General features: G+C 36.0%; 1 protein-coding gene across 1 annotated transcript in view; it reads left to right on the forward strand.

The window, feature by feature from the left end:
• POLQ (DNA polymerase theta) overlaps positions 1 to 20,487 on the forward strand; it is a gene marked incomplete at both ends in the record, with an annotated part of 114,029 nt that overhangs the window by 9,138 nt on the left and 84,404 nt on the right. Inside the window, 7 exons of the mRNA XM_082654665.1 lie at positions 4,920 to 5,139; positions 7,633 to 7,780; positions 10,176 to 10,322; positions 11,987 to 12,199; positions 17,004 to 17,143; positions 18,830 to 19,034; positions 19,360 to 19,502. Coding sequence (XP_082510791.1) covers positions 4,920 to 5,139; positions 7,633 to 7,780; positions 10,176 to 10,322; positions 11,987 to 12,199; positions 17,004 to 17,143; positions 18,830 to 19,034; positions 19,360 to 19,502 — 1,216 coding nt within the window. The remainder of the gene's footprint in view (positions 1 to 4,919; positions 5,140 to 7,632; positions 7,781 to 10,175; positions 10,323 to 11,986; positions 12,200 to 17,003; positions 17,144 to 18,829; positions 19,035 to 19,359; positions 19,503 to 20,487) is intronic.

Here is a 20,487-nt window from a genome sequence, read left to right on the forward strand (position 1 = left end):
CCATGGCTCACGGGCCTAGCCGCTCCGCGGCATGTGGGATCTTCCCAGACCAGAGCACGAACCCGTGTCCCCCGCATCGGCAGGCGAACTCTCAACCACTGTGCCACCAGGGAAGCCCTAGAGTTGTTTTTAAAGGGAAATTGATAGTATACAGTGTGTATATTATTAAAGACGAGAGACTGGAAAATTAATGACTTATTCATCTCTAGAACTTAGAAAAAGAATAGTAAAATAATGCCACAGAGAGTGGAAGGAAAGAAATAATAAAGACAAGAACAAAAATTAATGAAAGAGGAAGATCATTATCCTGAACATTAAAAACAATTCTACAAGTCAATGAGGAAAAATACAATCTAATATATCAATGGGTAAGGAACTTGAACAGACATTTATAAGAGGGTATCCAAATGGTGTCTAAACATGAAATGGTGCTTAATCTCATTAGTAATCAAGGAAATGTAAATTACCTCTTCAAAGAGCTATTACCACACACTGTCCAAAATACCTAACAGATTGACAATACTAAGTGGTAACAAAGATGTGGAACAGTAAGGAAGTCCTAGCCACAGCAATCAGACAAGAAAAAAAAAATAAAAGGAATCCAAATTGGAAAGGAAGAAGTAAATCTGCCACTGTTTGCAGGTGACATGATAACTATACACAGAAAATCCTAAAGACCCCACCAAAATACTAGAACTCATCAATGAACTATGTAAAGTTGTAGGATACAAAATTAATATATAGAAATCTGTTGTATTTCTGTATACTGACACGAATTATCAGAGAAATTAGGAAAACAATCCTATTTATAATTGCATCAAAAAGAATAAAAATCCTAGGAATAAGTCTAACTAAGGAGATAGAAGACCAGTGCAATCCCTATCAAATTACCAATGGCATTTTTTTGCAGACCTAGGGCAAAAAAATCTTAAAATTTGTGTAGAAACACAAAAGACCCCGAATAGCCAAAGCAATCTTGAGAAAGAAAAATGGATCTGGAGGAATCAGGCTCCCTGACTTCAGAGTATACTATAAAGCTTTGTTCCAGTACCATACTGTAATCAAAACAGTTTAGTACTGGCACAAAGACAGACTTATAGATCAATGGAACAGTATAGAAAGCTCAGAAATAAACCCATGCACCTATGGTCAATTAATCTACGACAAAGGCAGCAAGAGTATACAATAGAGAAAAGACTGTTTCTTTAATAAGTGGCACTGCGAAAACTGGACAGCTACATGTAAAAGAATGAAATTAGAATACTCCATAACATCATACACAAAAACAAACTGAAAATGAATTAAGGACCTAAATGTAAGACCAGATGCTATAGAATTCCTAGGGGAAAACACTCTTTGGCAGAACACTCTTTGACATAAATTGCAGCAAGATCTTTTTGGATTCACCTCCCAGAGTAATTAAAATGAAAACAAAAGTTAACAGGTGGGACCTAATTAAACTTAAAAGCTTTTGCATAGCAAAGGAAACCATAAACAAAATGAAAAGACAACTCATAGAATAGGAGAAAATATTTGCAAACAAAGTGACCGACATGGGTTTAATCTCCAAAACAGACAAACAGCTCATGCAGCCCAATATCATAAAAACAAACAACCCAATAAAAAATGAGCAGAAGATCTAAATAGACATTTCTCCAAAGAAGAATACAGATGGCCAAAAAACACATGAAAAGATACTCAACATCACTAATTATTAGAGAAATGCAAATCAAAACTACAATGATGTATCACTTCACACAGAATCGCCATCATTAAAAAGTCTACAAACTATAAGTGCTGGAGAGGGTGTGGAGAAAAGGGAACCCTCCTACACTGTTGGTGGGAATGTATATTGGTACAGCCTCTATGTGAACAGTACGGAGGGTCCTTAAAAAACTAAAAATAGAACTATCATATGATGCAGCAATCCCACTCCTGGCCATATACCTGGAGAAAACCATAATTTGAAAAGATACATGCACCCCAATGTTCACTGCAGCACTAATTACAGTAGCCAGGACATGGAAGCAACCTAAATGTCCATCAACAGGAATGGATAAAGAAGATGTGGTACATAGATACAATGGAATATTACTCAGCCATAAAAAAGAACAAAATAATGCCATTTGCAGCAACATGGATGGACCTAGAGATTGTCATAAGGAGTGAAGTAAGTCAGACACAGAAAGACAGGTGTCATATAATATCACTTATATATGGAATCTAATAAAAAATGATATAAATGAACTTACTTACAAAACAGACTCACAGATCTTGAAATCAAACTTATGGTTACCATAGGGGAAAGGTGGGGGGAAGTGATAAATTAGGAGATTGGGATTAACCTGTACGTACTACCATATATAAAATAGGGAACTAACAAGGCTGTACTGTATAGCACAGGGAACTCTACTCAATACTCTGTAATTACCTATACTGGAAAAGAATCTGAAAAAGAATAGATAAATGTATAACTGAACCACTTTGCTGTACACCTGAAACTAAAACAACATTGTAAATCAACTATACTCCAATATATATATATAAAAAAATCCTAGGAATAAGTCTAAGGAGGTAGAAGACTTGTACTCAGAAAACTATAAGACACTGATGAAAGAAATTGAAGACAGCACAAACAGATGGAAAGCTATACTGTGTTCATGGATTGGAAGAATAAATATTGTTACAATGACCATACTACACAAGGCAAGTTACACATTCAGTGCAATCCCTTCCAAAATACCAATGGCATTTTTCACAGAACTAGAATGAAAAATTCTAAAATTTGTATGGAAACACATAAGACCCTGAATAGCCAAAGCAGTCTGGAGAAAGAATAACAAAGCTGGAGACATCACACTCCCTGACTTCAGACTATAGTGCAAAGCTACAGTAATCAAAACAGTATGGTACTGGCATAAAAACAGACACATAAATCAATGAAACAGATTAGAAAGCCCAGAAATGAGCCCAGACTTTTATGGGCAATTAATCTATGACAAAGGAGGCAAGAATATACAACAATGGTGAAAAGACAGCCTTTTCAATAAATGGTGTTGATAAAACTGGATTACTGTCTCACAGCATGCACAAAAATAAATTCAAAATGGATTAAAGATTTAAATCAAGACCTGAAACCATAAAACTTGTAGAAGAAAGCATAGGTAGTATGCTCTTTGATGTTGCTCTCAGTAATATTTTTAGGATATGTCTCCTCAGGCAAGGGAAACAAAAGTAAAAATAAACAAATGGGACTATATCAAACTAAAAGGTTTCTGCACAGCAAAGGAAACTTTCAATAAAATGAAAAGGCTGCATACTGAATGGGAGAAGATTTTTGCAAATGATGTATTCAGTAAGGGGTTAATATCTAAAATATATGAAGAATTCATGTAAATCAACATAAAAAAATCCAATTAAGAAATGGGCAGAGGGTCTGAATAGACATTTTTCCAAAGAAGACATACAGATGGCCAACAGGCATATGAAAAGATGCTCAACGTCACTAATCATCAGTGAAATACAAATCAAAACCACAATGAGATATCACTTCACACCTGTCAGAATGGCTGTTATCAAAAAAGACAGCAAATAACAAGTGTGGGCAAGGATGTGGAGAAAAGAGAACCCTTGTGCACTTTCGGTGGGAATATAATTGCTGCAGCCACTATGGAAAACAGTATGGCGATTCCTCAAAAAATTAAAAGTAGAACTGCCATGTGATCCAGCAATTCTACCCCTGGGTATTTATCTGAAGTAAAACAAAAACACTAATTTGGAAAAAATATGTGCACCCCTAGGTTTAGTGCAGCATTATTTACAATAGCTAAGATATGGAAGCAACCAAGTGCCCATCAATAGATGAATGGATAAAGAAAACATGGTGTATTTATATACCATGGAATATTATTCAACCATACGAAAGAAGGAAATCCTGCTGTTTGCAACAACATGGATGGACTTAGAGGGTATTATGCTAAGTGAAATAAGTGAGACAGAGAAAGACAAATACTTTATGATTTCACTTACATGTGGAATCTAAAAATACAGAACAGATGGTTGCCAGAAGGATGGGGGTTGTGGGGAGGAAAGAAATAGGTGAGGAAGATTGAGGTATAAGTTTCAGTTGCAAAATAAATGAGTCATGGATATGAAGTGTACAATGTGGGGAATATAGTTAATAACTAATAGCTTTGTATGATGACATATTGTAACAAGACTTATGCTGATCATTTTGTAATGTATAGAAATATTGAATCACTGTGTTGTGTAACAGAAACTAACAGTGTTGTAGGTCAGTTATACTTCAAAAATGAACAAACTCGTAGAAAAAGAGATCAAATTTGTGGGTTACCAGAGGCAGAGTTGGGGAGAGAAGGAGCTGAATGAAGGTAGACAAACTTCCTATTATAAGATAACTAAGTACTAGGGATGTAACGTACGACATTATAAATATAATTAACACTGCTGTATGTTATATATAAAAGTCATTGAGAGTAAATCCTAAGAGTTCTCATCACAAGGGAAAAACTTTTTTCTGTTTTTTTAATGTTGTATTTATGTGAGATAATGGATGTTCCCAAAACTTATTGTGATAATCTTTTCATGATGTAAGTCAAATCATTATGCTGTACACCTTAAACTTATAGAGTGCTGTGTGTCAATTATATCTCAATAAAACGGGGAAAAAACACACATGGATTGCAGGGGTGTAACTCTGGTACAGTCTCTTTGGAAAACAGATGGACATTATCTAATAAAATTAAGATAATATAAGACCCAGCAATTTTACTCCTAGGTATATACCCTAAAGAAATTTATGCACATATATACCAAAGGACACGACCAAGAGTATTGTTAGCACCATTTGTAATTAGTACTGTGTGTCTTTTAGCATCATTTTCATTTGTTTTTCACAGCCAGGCATATTTAGCCAGTCCTCTGTCTAATGCCGTGCAAATTGTTGGCATGAGTGCTACTCTCCCAAATTTGGAGCTTGTGGCTTCCTGGTTGAATGCTGAACTCTACCACACTGACTTTCGCCCTGTACCACTGCTGGAATCAGTAAAAATTGGAAATTCTATTTATGACTCTTCATTGAAGCTAGTGAGGGAATTTCAACCCATGCTGCAAGTAAAGGTAAGTCATTATTTTTATATAATTACCACCAGTACTTTTGTGTTTGATTGCATTTTCTCACAAGTTAACAGTTTTTTTTTTTTTTGTTGTTATTTTTGTTTTTTGCTATACGTGGGCCTCTCACTGTTGTGGCCTCTCCTGTTGTGGAGCACAGGCTCCGGACGCGCAGGCTCAGCGGCCATGGCTCATGGGCCCAGCCGCTCCATGGCATGTGGGATCTTCCCGGACCGGGGCATGAACCCATGTCCCCTGCATCGGCAGGTGGACTCTCAACCACTGCGCCCCCAGGGAAGCCCAAGTTAACAGTTTTTGAGTTAAGTAAAGTAGGGGGTTGCAAAGTAGTTGAATATGCATTATATATGCATTAGAAGGATTCCTAATGCTAAGCTAATTGGTTTCATATTAAAGAATTGGTGGTGTTGGTGAGAGAGGAAATTTAGCTGTGTCTTAAATTTAAGTATTATCATTTCCTGTAAGTGTAAGTATAAAATTGTGTAGATTTTTCTTTTTAACTAGGAAAAAGATTTTCTTATGGCTTTGTTTACACTAAACACTAATGTGGAAAATTGACCTTTTGTTTAATGTTGTAGGTATAATATAGGAGAGTGGAAAAATCATTTTTTGGAGTCAGAAAGACCTACTTCTGATACTTCATAGGGATACTTGATATGGCTATGATATTAGTTGAATCACATAACTTCAATGAATGTAGTGTCTTCATCTATAAAATGGGATATAATACTTGTATTTAGTATTGTAAGAATGAAATTTGATTTAAAAGAATTGCCTAGCACCTAGGAAGGGCCTGAGAAATATCCCCTCCCCACACCCCTAAATACACTTAAAAACGTTTAGTTCACAATATTTTTCTAAGCCTGATTCTTCAGTCCTGAGGTTAAAGGACTGACTCATGATCTGTGCTGTGAGGGATCTGTTTTTATGCCGAGCAGTGCCTCTGAGTACTGAAAAAGTTAAGGGTAAGTTTAGAACTAGGAATAGGACTAAATTCATGTGTTTTAGTACTGTCATAGGTATGCATTTGTAGCTTCCGCATGCCTGGTATGGAATCTTATTTAGTTGCTTCGCTCTGTACCCCAAATTTCACCTGACTGTGCCTTGGTTACCTTAAGCATATAAGTAAACACATTCATCTACTCTCCTGTTAATCTTCTTCTATTATCATGCCTATGCCTCCACCTCATTTAAATGTTACAACTCTTACCTGGATTTTTGAAATAGCCTCATAATTGATCTCTTTGCTTCCTACTTTGTCCCCTTCAGTCTGTGCTTAAATCAAGAGCTAGTGACCTATTTAAAATGAATATCACATGCTGCTCAAAAACTTGTGATGGTTCCCTGTTTCATTTAGAATGAAAGCCAACATCTTTAAAGTAGCCTACAAACCCCTGCATGATCTGCCCCACTCCCTTAGTGCGCTGACTTCAGTTTCTATATTCCTTCTTACTTCCTCGGTAGCCTTTTTGCTATTCCATAATATGCCAAGAATCTCCCACCTCAGGTTCTCCTTATCTGGAATGCTTTCTCCCCCAGGCATCAGTAGGGTTTACCCTTTCACCTTTGGACCTTTACTCAAATATCAATTTCTCAGACTTTCCTTGGCCACCTTATTTAAATTGCTGTGTTCTCCCATTCCTCCTATTTTCCCTTTTTATTTTTCCCCTTTGCACTTTTCAAAATTGAACATACTACGTGTTTTACTTATCTTGTTGTTTTTATCTATCTTTTCTTACTGGAGTAGAAGAACTCCGAGGGCAGAGCTGTTTTTCTGCTTTATTCTCCATCTGCAGTGCCTAGAACAATATATGGCACATAGTAAATATTTGCTTAATGAGTGAATGGATTAATGAATTAATCCAGTTACACACACTCACCTTCCAGTTTTGAGAACTCCCTGGGCCACCACTGGGTGTTTACAAATGCTCTTTGTTCTGCTTGAGATGTGTTCTCTGTCCCCCAGTTACCTTTCATTAGGATAATGCTTCCCATTCTTCACGTCTCAGCTAAATCATCAGTTTCTCAGGGAAACCTTTCTTTCAGATCTTTCAAATTTATGTCAAATATGAGGCTTCAAAACACCATAAAACTCTCTTTCATAGTACGTATTATGATTGTATTTTACATTTGTTTGTTTAGTACTTTAATGTTTCCCCAGTGAGACCTAAACTCCTTAAAGATAGTACCTTGACTTTCTTTTACTCACCATAATATCCCCATTACTTGAGGGTTGGAGGTCAGTCAATATTAGTTGAATGAATATAAGATATTTCCTACTCACCTTGCATCATAAGGAAGTTTATTTTCTTCTTTTCTCTTTCTGCTTTTTCTTTGTTTTATTACTGATTTTGTGTAACTGATTTTTATCATGCCTTTGAGTAGAAAAACCTTTCCCTTGAAGCAAAATGAATGACTTTAAAATGATATGAAAATGTTTTGAAAGTACTACTACAGTGGCAACTTCTCTTTCTTTTTTAGGGAGATGAGGACCATGTTGTTAGTTTATGTTATGAGACCATTCGTGATAACCATTCAGTATTACTTTTCTGTCCGTCAAAGAAATGGTGTGAGAAGTTGGCAGATATCATTGCCTATGCGTTTTACAGTCTACACCATCAAGCTGAGGGTAAGTTACTGATAGCAGTGAAAGCCTCCATACTTAGGACATTTGCTTGAAAGTAATGTTAATAATTATATTAGCAAAGCATGGCTCTCTTTCATCATTGCCACCACCTGCCTACTGTATACTCCTTTGTAAAACTATGCTTTTGTGACTAATCATCTCCTTATCCTCCTTACAGACAATGTGTACACACATTTAGATTAATCTTCAGAATTTTAAAATGTTGGATTTCTACAGATATATACTGAGGTTCTTCATCTAGGATCCATGAGCTTTGAGAGGTTGACCTCAAAGCCCCTAAATTGTATAAAAAACTTCACATATACACATTTTTTGGGGGAAAGCAGTCATATCTTTTTTATATTTCCAAACTGTAACTCTAAAAAGAATCATACACACACACACACACACACACACACACACGTACATATACATATATACACATGTATTGGGTTGGCCAAAAAGTTTGTTCATAACATCTTATGGAAAAAGCCGAATGAACTTTTTGGCCAACCCAATATTTTAAAAGCTTTACTGAGGTGGAATTTATGTGGAATAAAATGTACCCACTTGAAGTGTGTAACTTCATGAATTTTAACAAATGTGTTCACCTGTTTAACTCCCCCACTGTGATCAACATGTAGAACATTTCTGTCACTCTAAAATGTTCTCTTTTGCTGTCAATCTCCTCCCTCTATCCCCAGCTTCAGGCAACCACTCATATATTTTCTGTCACTCTAGATTAGTTGTGTCTTCTAAGAATTTCATGTAGTAAATGAAATCATATTGTGTGTGTGTGTCTTTTGTGCCTGGATTCTTTTACTCATCATAATATTTTTAAGATTCATCCAGATTGTTACTTTTATCAATTTGTTTCTTTTTTATTGCTGAGTATTGATCTAGTATATTGCTATAACCATTAGTATATATTTTTACTGATTCTAGGATGAGTACTAGCTTATGGTCCCTTGGGGTCAAAGATAAGTGTAGGGAAGACAGAGACCAGTTCTAGTTACAGAATACTGTGATATTTTATGACTTTGTTATGACAGTGGCATCTTGAGGACAGGTGATGGATATCTCAAGCCTAGCTCCAATAAGTAAACTTTGCCTGAAGTTATATTGGGTAGACTCTGATCCAACGTTTTAATATCTCTTCTAGTTCCCTCTTAATTGATACTTTCTTATTATGCCAACTTATATTTTTTATGTGAACCATGATAACTTACATTTCTTAATAACCAGAAACATTATTAATATTTTCTTTGCTTGAGGCTCTGTTATTTTGATTTATAGCAGTGGTTCCCAAATCCTAGTGCTTAGACTGGAGCCTGGGTTATGATGAACTTTTCACCAGAAAAGTAAAGACATGGCAGCACATTTTTCATAAAGATGAAGTTTAAATTTTGAAATTATCCCTACTGATTTTTTATGTTAAAATAACTTTTTTTTTGAAATAAGGAATCAATGATAATTTTAAAAAAATTTTAAATTGTTCTTAGAGAAATAAAACTTTGGCAACCCTCTATGGATCCTCAAAATTTGAGGAAAAGTTTACCTAAAAGATTTAAAAATATATAAAATATAAGATACATTCTATGAGAAGGTTTACTAGTTCAGAAATCCAAAATTCTAAGAAATTCTTTAAGCAAACATAGTTCTTGCATCTAAGAAGGTCTTCTGGGGGAAGTTACACATAGAGGCAAAAACAGAGGGTAATGTATGATTAATTACCACATTGGTGCCAAAAAGGCTAGAAGAATTGTCATTTAGAACTAAGCTCCTATGTGATTCTGACACTGCTGGTTTGGGGGGTGGGGCACACTTTGAGCGAGGATTTTGATTTTTAGTCTCTGAGTGGTAGTATCTGTAATTTTCTCCTTCCTTCAGCTGTTTCTTTGATCTCCTCCTGTGGGCTTGATCTCACCCTAATATAGTGTTTCCTAAACTTTGGTACACATTAGAATTGCCTGGGGAGATTTAAAAATCGTTATGTCCAGGTTGCATCGCATCACAAAGTCCAGAGGTGAATGCCAGGCATCAGTATTTTTAAAAGATGTCCAGGTGATTTTTTTTTTTTTTTGTGGCGGTACGCGGGCCTCTCACTGTTGTGGCCTCTCCTGTTGCGGAGCACAGGCTCCGGACGCACAGGCTCAGCGACCATGGCTCATGGGCCCAGCCGCTCCGCGGCATGTGGGATCTTCCCGGACCAGGGCACGAACCCGTGTCCCCTGCATCAGCAGGCGGACTCTCAACCACTGCGCCACCAGGGAAGCCCCGTCCAGGTGATTATTATAAGTAGTAGTTTCAGAACCATTGCCCTCTGTCATGACTCAGGCAGATAGCAGTTAAAGAGGTCCAAGGGGAGGTGACAGTGTTGATGATTTTTTTGTGACAGGATTGGTAAGATCATCTGAACTTCCACCAGTGATACTGGAACAAAAGGGCCTCCTAGAAGTGATGGATCAGTTAAAACGTTTGCCTTCAGGACTGGACTCTGTATTACAAAAAACTGTGCCATGGGGAGTAGCATTTCATCATGCAGGTATCCGTATTTATAATATGTTATTAAGAAGCCCCCTCCAAGAATCCTTATAATTTCTTCATTTTTATATTTGATTTGCATTTGATTTCTTGTTAACCACACTTAATACTCTTAGATTTTATTTTAAGAAATTGTGTGATTAAGGTTAAACAAGAATAACATGTAGGTTTACTTATCTGTATGGTATATAAATACTGGATATAAGCTTTTTTGTACCATTGGGGAAATGAATTCTAAAATTATTACCTTTCTATACTTTGTTTTCTTAAAAATTAGGTTAGAGTGGTACTTGCTATCCTAATTTTATGCCACTCTGCTTCCTTTTATCTCAAGGGGTATTGGAAATATTCTCACGAGTATATCAAAATCAAATTAAGTTTAGAATTTGTCGTATTGTATTTTGAGAGGGCTACAAGTGTTTAAAAACCAAATACCTAGGTTGTCAAAATTGCAAGGGTTATGACAGTCACCGAATTAAATAATTTCTTTCAGGGTATGATCTGTCAATGATGATATATGCTGAGGATATGATTAAGAATATATAGTTTCTGGGGAGTGGGAAGGGTAAGCTGTGACAAAGCGAGAGAGAGGCATGGACATATATACATTACCAAACGTAAGGTAGATAGCTAGTGGGAAGCAGCCGCATAGCACAGGGAGATCAGCTTGGTGCTTTGTGACCGCCTGGAGGGGTGGGATAGGGAGGGTGGGAGGGAGGAAGACACAAGAGGGAAGAGATATGGGAACATATGTATATGTATAACTGATTCACTTTGTTATAAAGCAGAAACTAACACACCATTGTAAAGCAATTATACTTCAATAAAGATGTAAAAAAGAAAAAAAGAATATATAGTTTCTATGATTAGGAACTTAACCTTTTCAATTTATTTAAAATTTTTATCGTGCTATATATAAATAAATTTTTAAAATATATATATATATACCCATACACACAAACACATAAAAGAATATTTTCATTGTATATAACTTATAATGCATACTAGTAAAATGAATACCGGTGGACCCACAACTTATTTACAAACTAGAATCCCAATCCTTTTGATTTTTCTTAAAATAAAAGAAAATAAAAAATAAGCCACATAAGTGTGTATTCTATATGCTGTTTTTCATTTACTCATGTATTTATTTTTCAGACATTTATTTATGTGTCTCACCATGGTGTTGGATAGACCCTGCAGATACTGTCATAAGGCATGTCTCTACCTTCAAGGAGTTCTTGTCTAGAGCAGGGGTCAGCAAACTACAGTCTGCTGGTCAAATCCAGCTGTTTTTGTAAATAAAGTTTTATTGGAACACAGTCTTGCCCATTTGTTTTGCGGCTGCTTTCATGTGACAGTGGTAGAGTTGAGTAGTTGCAGCAGAGACCATCTGTCCTGCAAAACCTAAAATATTTACAGATAAAGTTTGACAACCCCTGGTCTAGAAGATGAGATAGAAGTACAGTATACAGTACAAGGGTTGGCAGATTATACTCTTAAATTGGTAGACTTTGATTACTTCTTTGTTTACAGTCATAACAATAGCTTGAAAAAAATCTTTACATGCTTGTAACAGATTCTCGGATCCATTTATAAGTGATCAAGTACAATATTTTCATTATATGTTAATAAATATATGCTATTGTAATTTCTTTTTTTTAGGTCTTACTTTTGAGGAGAGGGATATCATTGAAGGAGCCTTCCGTCAAGGTCAGATTCGGGTCTTGGCAGCAACTTCTACTCTTTCATCTGGGGTGAATTTACCTGCACGTCGTGTAATCATTCGGACTCCTATTTTCAGTGGTCGACCTCTAGATATTCTTACTTACAAGCAGATGGTTGGTCGTGCTGGCAGGAAAGGAGTAGACACAGTAGGTAAGTGAGTTTGAATTTTGTAATAGTGTTGCTGAAGGACAGTGTCAGTCTACCTGAAATTGAATGGCAACCCATTTCTTATCATGCTGTATTTCTTTGTTATCCAAAACACTAATGTCATCCTTTTGGATTTGTTTAATATTTATATGACTATAACTTAAAATTTTCATATCATCAACTATTGATTGTCTAGTAATGTAGAATCAAGATTTTCTTTTGTATTATATACAGTGAAATGATTCAGTATTATGTTAGATGACATCACATTAGCTGTAAGATGACTTAATTTCCAGTATCATCTACTATTTTGTGCTAGTGAAGGGATTAATTTATATGGGTATTAATTCTGTTTAGGTGCCTGCTGTAAGAGTTCAAATAGGGATGCTGAGAGCTGGGAAGTACTCGCACACTTTTGGAATAGGAACTTCATGTACCCTCTTTCTCTTTCTAAATTGGTGCTGGCTCTGAAAACACTTTTTCAGTTTCTTATTTTGTATCAACAAGTAATGATAATATTACCAGCAATGCAAACAAAACTTTTGTCTTAAGCAATAGGGAAGAGGCTTGTTTGAATTAAATATGAAGATAGCAGCAAATATTATTTCTTGCCTGCTACATTATTCTGAGTATGACTAAATTGTTGAGTCTTCTAACATTAAAGAACTTTGAGAGGAACATTCTCTGTCACACTTTCTTTCTTCTAGTTTGTTTTTCCGTGTTCAGCAGTATAGTTTCTATCTTGTGGTATAAGATGGCTATTCCAGTCTCTGTTATCACATCTGCATTTCAGTCATCAGGAAGGAGAGATGAGGAAGTAAAGGGCCCATCCTACCCTTTAAGGACACTTCCCAGAAGTTGCACTTAGTATTTCTCTTTACACACAATTGGCCAGAACTAAGTCATATGTTTACATTCCCTGACTACAGGGAAGCTGGTGAATATAATCTAGCTGAGTGACCCTGTGTTCATCTAACATTTAGGGGTTTTATTAAAGAAAGAATGAGAGAATGGCTATTAGGGGCAAGTATTAGTCTCAGCCCTAGTAGCAAATGATTCGTCTGTATGTAATCCCTGAAGGGCCACTGGTCTGCCTCACTTTTAAGCCCTAAGAAGTTTGTTGATTAAACAAACCTTCCAACTCATTGGATTTCTCTTACTAAAGGCATCAAAGAAGTTTATCCTACTTCTGTCTCTTACTTTATCTACGAAATATGCAGATTACATTTATGTGTTTTAAAAGGGCGGGAGGAAGAGCTAAGAGGCTTCCTTCTCATTCCTAACTGCCTCCTTCTGTCCTTCCTCCAATTTTCATTTCTCAGTAGACTCACAACTCTGGAGAGTGGAGTGTAAGTTCATTTTACATAGATACTCTTCTTTCAAGGCCAGAGGGTCTTCAAGGTGATGTAAAGATAAGGAGGTTTTATTTGCCTTGCTATGTTCTTAGCTTGTGCTTATCTTTCTCATGGGGAAGAATAATAGGAAGGTTGGCACCCTGGACTCATATCAAGCCTTAAATCAGATAACATTCAAACAATACTAAAATATACCACAACAACTTTGTTTCTGAGGTCTTGGAAACTTCTGAGATTTTGACTTTGCATAATGTTCCATTTTAGGTGGCATATGGCTTGCTCAGAATTTCTTTAAGTGGAGAATGTGCAAATAAAGGGTTTCATATCAACTATGAAGATTTAAATACTTGGTCATTCTTTTTGTAGCATTTTTGTAACTTCTTTGCATTTTATAAATGATATTAATATTTCCTGGATAGTTCATGGAGTTTTATTTAGATGACTCTTTAATCTCTCTTTGGATTTTTTGGAACCTTCCAGTGTAGGATGATGGTGCTTTGTGCCAAAACAGTGACTTGCAGTTAAAAAGTTTGCAGATCTATCTATATCAAATCTATGAATGATTTGACTCTAATTGACTTCTCAATTATAATATGGATACAGCCTCACTAGGCAGGTGGGAATGGGATCTGGACATATATACTGGCATTATTTTGGGCATTTTCATAAATCTTGCTCATCCTGAAAAAGGGTTGTCTATTTTGTTGAAGAATCAAAGCCTGGAAGAGCTTTACACTGCTCAAAGTGGCTTTTTAACCTTGTTGCTAATGCTAGTTGATCCATTTTCTAGGTAGTTTTTTTGTTTTAAGCTGGGTTGTTTTATAGTTATCACAAGAGCCAGGTGGTATATTTTATTCAGCTGGCTTTTGTTTGTTTGTTCTGATGGCACCTATGTTTTTGTAGTTATATTTGGGGTAAATAACCAATGGTTATCAAGTTTATAGTTCCTTATATTTTTCCTATCTTGATTCTCAATTTGGCAGTGTTAAGAAAGCATCATCTGTATTTTCTCTCTGCCTGGGTGGTTAGTATAGTCCACCACAATCCTACTGTTATTTCTGTTTTTCTCTAATGCAAATGGCCTTCATTTTGCCTGTTGAATATCTTATTTACTGCCTCCTTTCATTGGATTCATTTTTGAAAAAAAAATAGTTTTCTCTAGTTTTAATTGTTGTAATAAGTGTTTATGTTTGTATAAATTGTATATTTTTTTTCATTTTTGAAAAAAAAATAGTTTTGAAAAAAAATAGTTTTCTCTAGTTTTAATTGTTGTAATAAGTGTTTATGTTTGTATAAATTGTATATTTTTTTTCTTAGTGACTTTTTTTAAGGTTTAATTTTTTTTTTTTTTGGTGGCTGCGTTGGGTCTTTGTTGCTGCATGCGGACTTTCTCTAGTTGCGGTGAGTGGGGGCTACTCTTCGTTGCAGTGCGCAGGCTTCTCGTTCCGGTGGCTTCTCTTGTTGTAGAGCATGGGCTCTAGGCATGAGGACTTCAGTAGTTGCAGCACGTTAGCTCAGTAGTTGTGGCACGCGGGCTCTAGAGCACAGGTTCAGTAGTTGTGGAGTACGGGCTTAGTTGCTCCATGGCATGTGGGATCTTCCCAGACCAGGGATGGAACCTGTGTCCCCTGCATTGGCAGGCAGATTCTTATCCATTGTGCCACCAGGGAAGTCCTGTATATGTATTTAATTAATAAGTGCTTTCACATATTTTTGTTCACTTGATTGTTTCAATAGCCTAAAGCATTTAAATTAGTGAGTGTTATAATGTGATTTCTAGGTATCTGTTAATATTTTTGATTTTATATTATCATCATGTATAACTGATACTGAACTCAGGTTTGGCTACTCATTACACGATAGGCCAGTAAGTCAAGTGACAAGGTGTTCAGTCAAGGAAAGTGACTTTATTCGAAAAAGCCAGCTAACTGAGAAGGAGAAGATGGTGGACTAGCGTCCTTAAAAACGATCTTAACATCTTGGTGCAGGCAAAGAGCTTTTAAAGTCAGTGTGAGGGAGGGTGCTTCTGGGTGCATGAGCAGCTTTTGCACAATTCTCGGATTGGTTGGCATCAAGGTGAAGTTTCAAGCATCACCAGTTTTCTGGGTTCAGCTGGTCTGGGGTCTACATGCTTGTAGTCAGCAGTTTTCATCTGGGGGTCTGCTTCCTATAGAACAACTTAGGAACGTGTGTTAGACCTTTTATCTATATCTTTCAGGGAACTGAGAGTTCGGTGACTCTGCTTTGTGGCTGGTTTATAGTCTAAATTGTTACCAGTTTCCTGGCCCAACAGCTATTCTTTGTTTCTACACCTTCGCATTTCCTAATCATTAACTCTTTTTTTTATTTATTTATTTTTTTATTTTTTTAACATCTTTATTTGGGTATAATTGCTTTACAATGGTGCGTTAGTTTCTGCTTTATAACAAAGTGAATCAGTTATACATATACATATGTTCCCATATCTCTTCCCTCTTGCGTCTCCCTCCCTCCCACCCTCCCTATCCCACCCCTCCAGGCTGTCACATCATTAACTCTTGAGCCAGCCTTTTGAGACTGAGGGGAGGCCTGGGAGCTTTTTACTTCAAAGGACAGGGACACAGGGACTGGTATGCAGTTTCATAACCAGTAATAAATTGCATCTGCATTTTCCTTTATAGTTTTCAAAATATCTATTACTATTATATACTTAATTATTCAATAACAATAGTTAATCCTGTAGGGAAGGAAAAAACTTTTCCTCTACCCTCTTAGGTTCTATGCCTAGTGCCTGCAAATGAAACTGACAAATTACAGATTAACAGGAAAAAAGCCATACATATTTGACTTGATGTTAATATTTAATTTTTTACATACACAGAGTCCCTAATAGAAAAATAAAAATCTAAAGAAGCAGTTAGATGCTGGGGGCTTATATACCCTTTTAACAAAGGTTGATGAATTGTAGAGAAGTGACAAGACAAAGGAAAAGGGGTTTGGGCTTCTAGGGGGTGGTACATTGTGGGAAGGTAGATATATGCTGGAGTTTAATGCAAGTTAAGGTTTCTTTAGTGAGGTTTGTGCACACCCATCTCAATACTGACTTTTTGTCTCCAGTGATAAGAATTGTCCTCCTGCTGTGAGAGACAGGAAGGGGAACACCTTCACAGAGAAATTTATGTCCTGCTTCTAAGCAAATAAGGAGAAAGCAAAGAGCTCTTTCTATGTTTGCTGCTTCCCAATTGGCTTCAGGTCAAAATAATCCTTATGCTAAAGTGGCATATTTTGGTGTAGCATATTCTGATCCCCTTCAATCCAAAATTCAGAAAATAAAAACATTAGTGATAATTATATGACTATAACAACCACTATCTCTTGTCTCCTTTTAAACAAGCCAGTTTAAATTCTCTTTAGCAGGTATTTTATGTAAACGTGTTGGGATTCTGCAACTGTATAGTTTTTTTTGATTATAGGTGAGAGTATCTTAATTTGTAAAAACTCTGAGAAATCAAAAGGTATCGCTCTACTTCAGGGATCTCTAAAACCTGTTCGCAGCTGTTTGCAAAGACAAGAAGGAGAAGTAACTTCGAGCATGATAAGAGCTATTCTGGAGGTAAGAGAGAGTTCACTAAATCACCATTTGCTTTTTTGTTCCTGTAGTACAATGATAGAACTTTAATATGTGAGAAATCTTAGTTTTGTGTTTCTTTATGAGATTATTTATAGCCTTCCCAAGTCTGAACCTCTTCTACTTTATATAGTTATTTCCTGGAGTTTAATACAGCTAGTGCCATACGAATCTACTTCAAAACAGTGTATTAAATCACAAATGCCAGATGGTTATTTTTTAGATGTTCTTTATTATTTTCTGAATTTAAAAAAATGATGACAGGGCTTCCCTGGTGGCGCAGTGGTTGAGAGTCCGCCTGCCGATGCAGGGGACACGGGTTCGTGCCCCGGTCCGGGAAGATCCCACATGCCGCGGAGCGGCTGGGCCCCTGAGTCGTGGCTGCTGAGCCTGCGCGTTTGGAGCCTGTGCTCCGCAACGGGAGAGGCCACAACAGTGAGAGGCCCGCGTACTGGAAAAAAAAAAAAAAAAAAAAATGATGACAAAAATGGACCATAGTTCCTCCATCCAGATAATACCTGTTGACATTAAAATAAAATTAAATTACAAATACACAATTAGAAGTTGCAAACTTTTACAGACGGAAGTATCTAAAGTGAAAAATAAAGCCTTTTGCTCAGAGTCCTCAAAGATAACCCCTTTTAACTGTTTAATGTATTCATCCAAAAAAGTTTCTATTCCTATACCAGCATGCCTTGCTGTTGGTTTCATTGCTGGTGCTGGAGGACTGGTATTGTACTCATTCTCGTTTTTTCCCCTTTAGCTCTGTTTGAAAAAAAAAAAGAAAGTAATTGATAGCACAGGGTAGGTAAGACTGTAGAAAGTAGGCACTCATACAGTGCTGAAACTCTTTTGGAGAGAAACGTGGCCATACCTACTAAGAATTTTTTTAAAAATGCACAAAGACATTTATCCAGCAGATTCACATCTAGGAATTTTACCTAGGGATGTATTTGTGAAATTTCATCAAATTAAAGATACAAGAATGTTTATTATAGCTCTATTGGTAATAAGAAGAAACTGGAAACAACTAAAATACTATTAAAACTAAACAAATCTTGGTAAAACTATGCTTTGCTGTCATTAAAAAGAATGAAATAGCTCTGTTTAGACTGATTTGTTATGTTTCCAGTATACTTTAAATGACAGAAGACAAGGGGCAGATTAGTATATGTAATAGAATAGTTTGAGGAAAATGATATCTATAAGATGCCACTTTCATCTTTTTCTACACTGATTCTCACCCCTCTTCTAGGTGGGGAGTATTCAATGCTTGCATTCATATATGCCCACATATTTAAAAAAGGAAGGATGAGAAGAATTGATTTGGTTCATGGCCATGAACCATCAACACCCCCTTTATATTATATATGTTATATACTTATAGATGTATATTATTTAATTATGTTGTTAATTCCCACATTTCAGATAGATAATGATTCATTTATTTTCATTTATGAGAACATGCTATATCTACTTTTAAGGAAAACTTTTCATGTTGTCAGTAGGTGTTATCTACCTTTGTAATGAATGATGGTGGAAGAGTTAATAAAGAGTCTCTACATTAAGATGCTGATAATATTTTAAGGGAACAAAGTTATTTCTTTTATATTTTGAGGACCTATGTGTCTTATTAAAAAGTTACAGAATATTTCAAACCTCTTGTCTCAGATAATAGTTGGTGGCGTGGCAAGTACATCACAGGACATACAAACTTATGCTTCTTGCACATTTTTGGCTGCAAGTATGAAAGAAGGGAAGCAGGGAATTCAGAAAAATAAAGATTCTGTTCAACTTGGAGCAATTGAGGCCTGTGTAATGTGGCTACTAGAAAATGAATTCATCCAGATTACTGAAGCTAGTGATGGAACAGAAGGTAAATTATTCTTAATTGCAGCTTACTCACTTTTTCACCTTTAGTGATTTAGAGTATCTAAGACTGCTTAGTAAAAGGAAATTGACTTTTTCAGCAGTATAAAAGGAAACTGACTTTTCAACTCATTTTTAGTAAATCAGTGCTGTGTTCAGCAACATCAGACAATTAGCATAGAGCCTGCTAATAAATATCCATGCATTGGATTCTGTTTGTAAAATTTATCAGAGTCTTAAAATGTTAATTATAGAATGCCAAAAGACAGCATTTGTTTTATTTTATTTTTAACATTTGGTCCTTTATTTCTCCACCCCCAATCCCAAATCAGGAAGTGTGTATCATCCAACACATCTTGGTTCGGCAACTCTTTCTTCTTCACTTTCTCCAGTTGATACTTTAGATATTTTTGCTGACCTCCAAAGAGCAATGAAGGGCTTTGTTTTAGAAAATGATCTGCATATTGTTTATCTGGTAAGTTCTGCTTTCTTCATTATTATATTTGTGAAAATGGGGAGAAAATACCTATAAGAATCCTGAGCATCAAAGATACCCTAAGGGAATATCTTGCCTGCTTCCCTTGACTAGGTAGTACTGGTGGGAGTAGAGAAGAAGTAAGAAGAATTGTTGTAAAGTAATAAGCTAAATGTTCTAGTGACCTTTTCAATCTACTTGCCTACTTGTCTTTTTTCTCCAACTTTCTTTCAAAAAGTATTTGAGGTGACGTAAGAACACAGCAAAGGACAATGAGATATCTGGAAATTAAAGATAAGATCATAATGTAAAACTCAAGCAAATGTTGGTACATAAACAAGAACACCATTAAGTCATGTACAGTTTTTGTGCCCAACATTGGTTCTGGGCTGTCTAGCAGCTGTAGCAAAGAGGGAAGCTTTGTTAGTCTCAATATTCATAAGATAAAAAACAAAAAAATTTAGGAGAAGCATTGCATTTTATTGCCTAAGAGAAATGTCTTATAAAGATACTATGGGACTTAGATTCTTGATAAAATATTTATAGTAAATGCAATTAGGAATTTTAAAAGTTTGTCTACATTAGGTAATCTTTTATAAATGTTATTTCTTATAACAAATATTTTTGATAAGAATTGAGTAAAATAAAGTTTGAGATCATATTCTCTGGGAAGAACCTGACCAGAAATAAATACTTAATTTTGCAATTAAGAGCAGATGTAGGGACTGGTGTAAGCAAGATGGTGGTATAGGAGATCCCTGGCTCTAGTCCTCATCAAAAATACAGATTAGCAACTATTCACAGTCAAGAATGCCTTTCTGAAAATCCCAGAACCTGGTGGTGAGGTTAAAACACTCTCTTAGAGCACAAAAACTGAGAGAGGCCACATTCGAACACTAAGAACAGTGGTTTCACTTTGACTCTGTTGCCCCTCCTTCAAGCAAGCACAGTGCCACACTGAGGCATCCAGTTTCTCCAGTGGGGT

Source organism: Grampus griseus, assembly GCF_964374135.1.
Source record: "Grampus griseus genome assembly, chromosome: 5".
Taxonomy (NCBI): domain Eukaryota; kingdom Metazoa; phylum Chordata; class Mammalia; order Artiodactyla; family Delphinidae; genus Grampus; species Grampus griseus.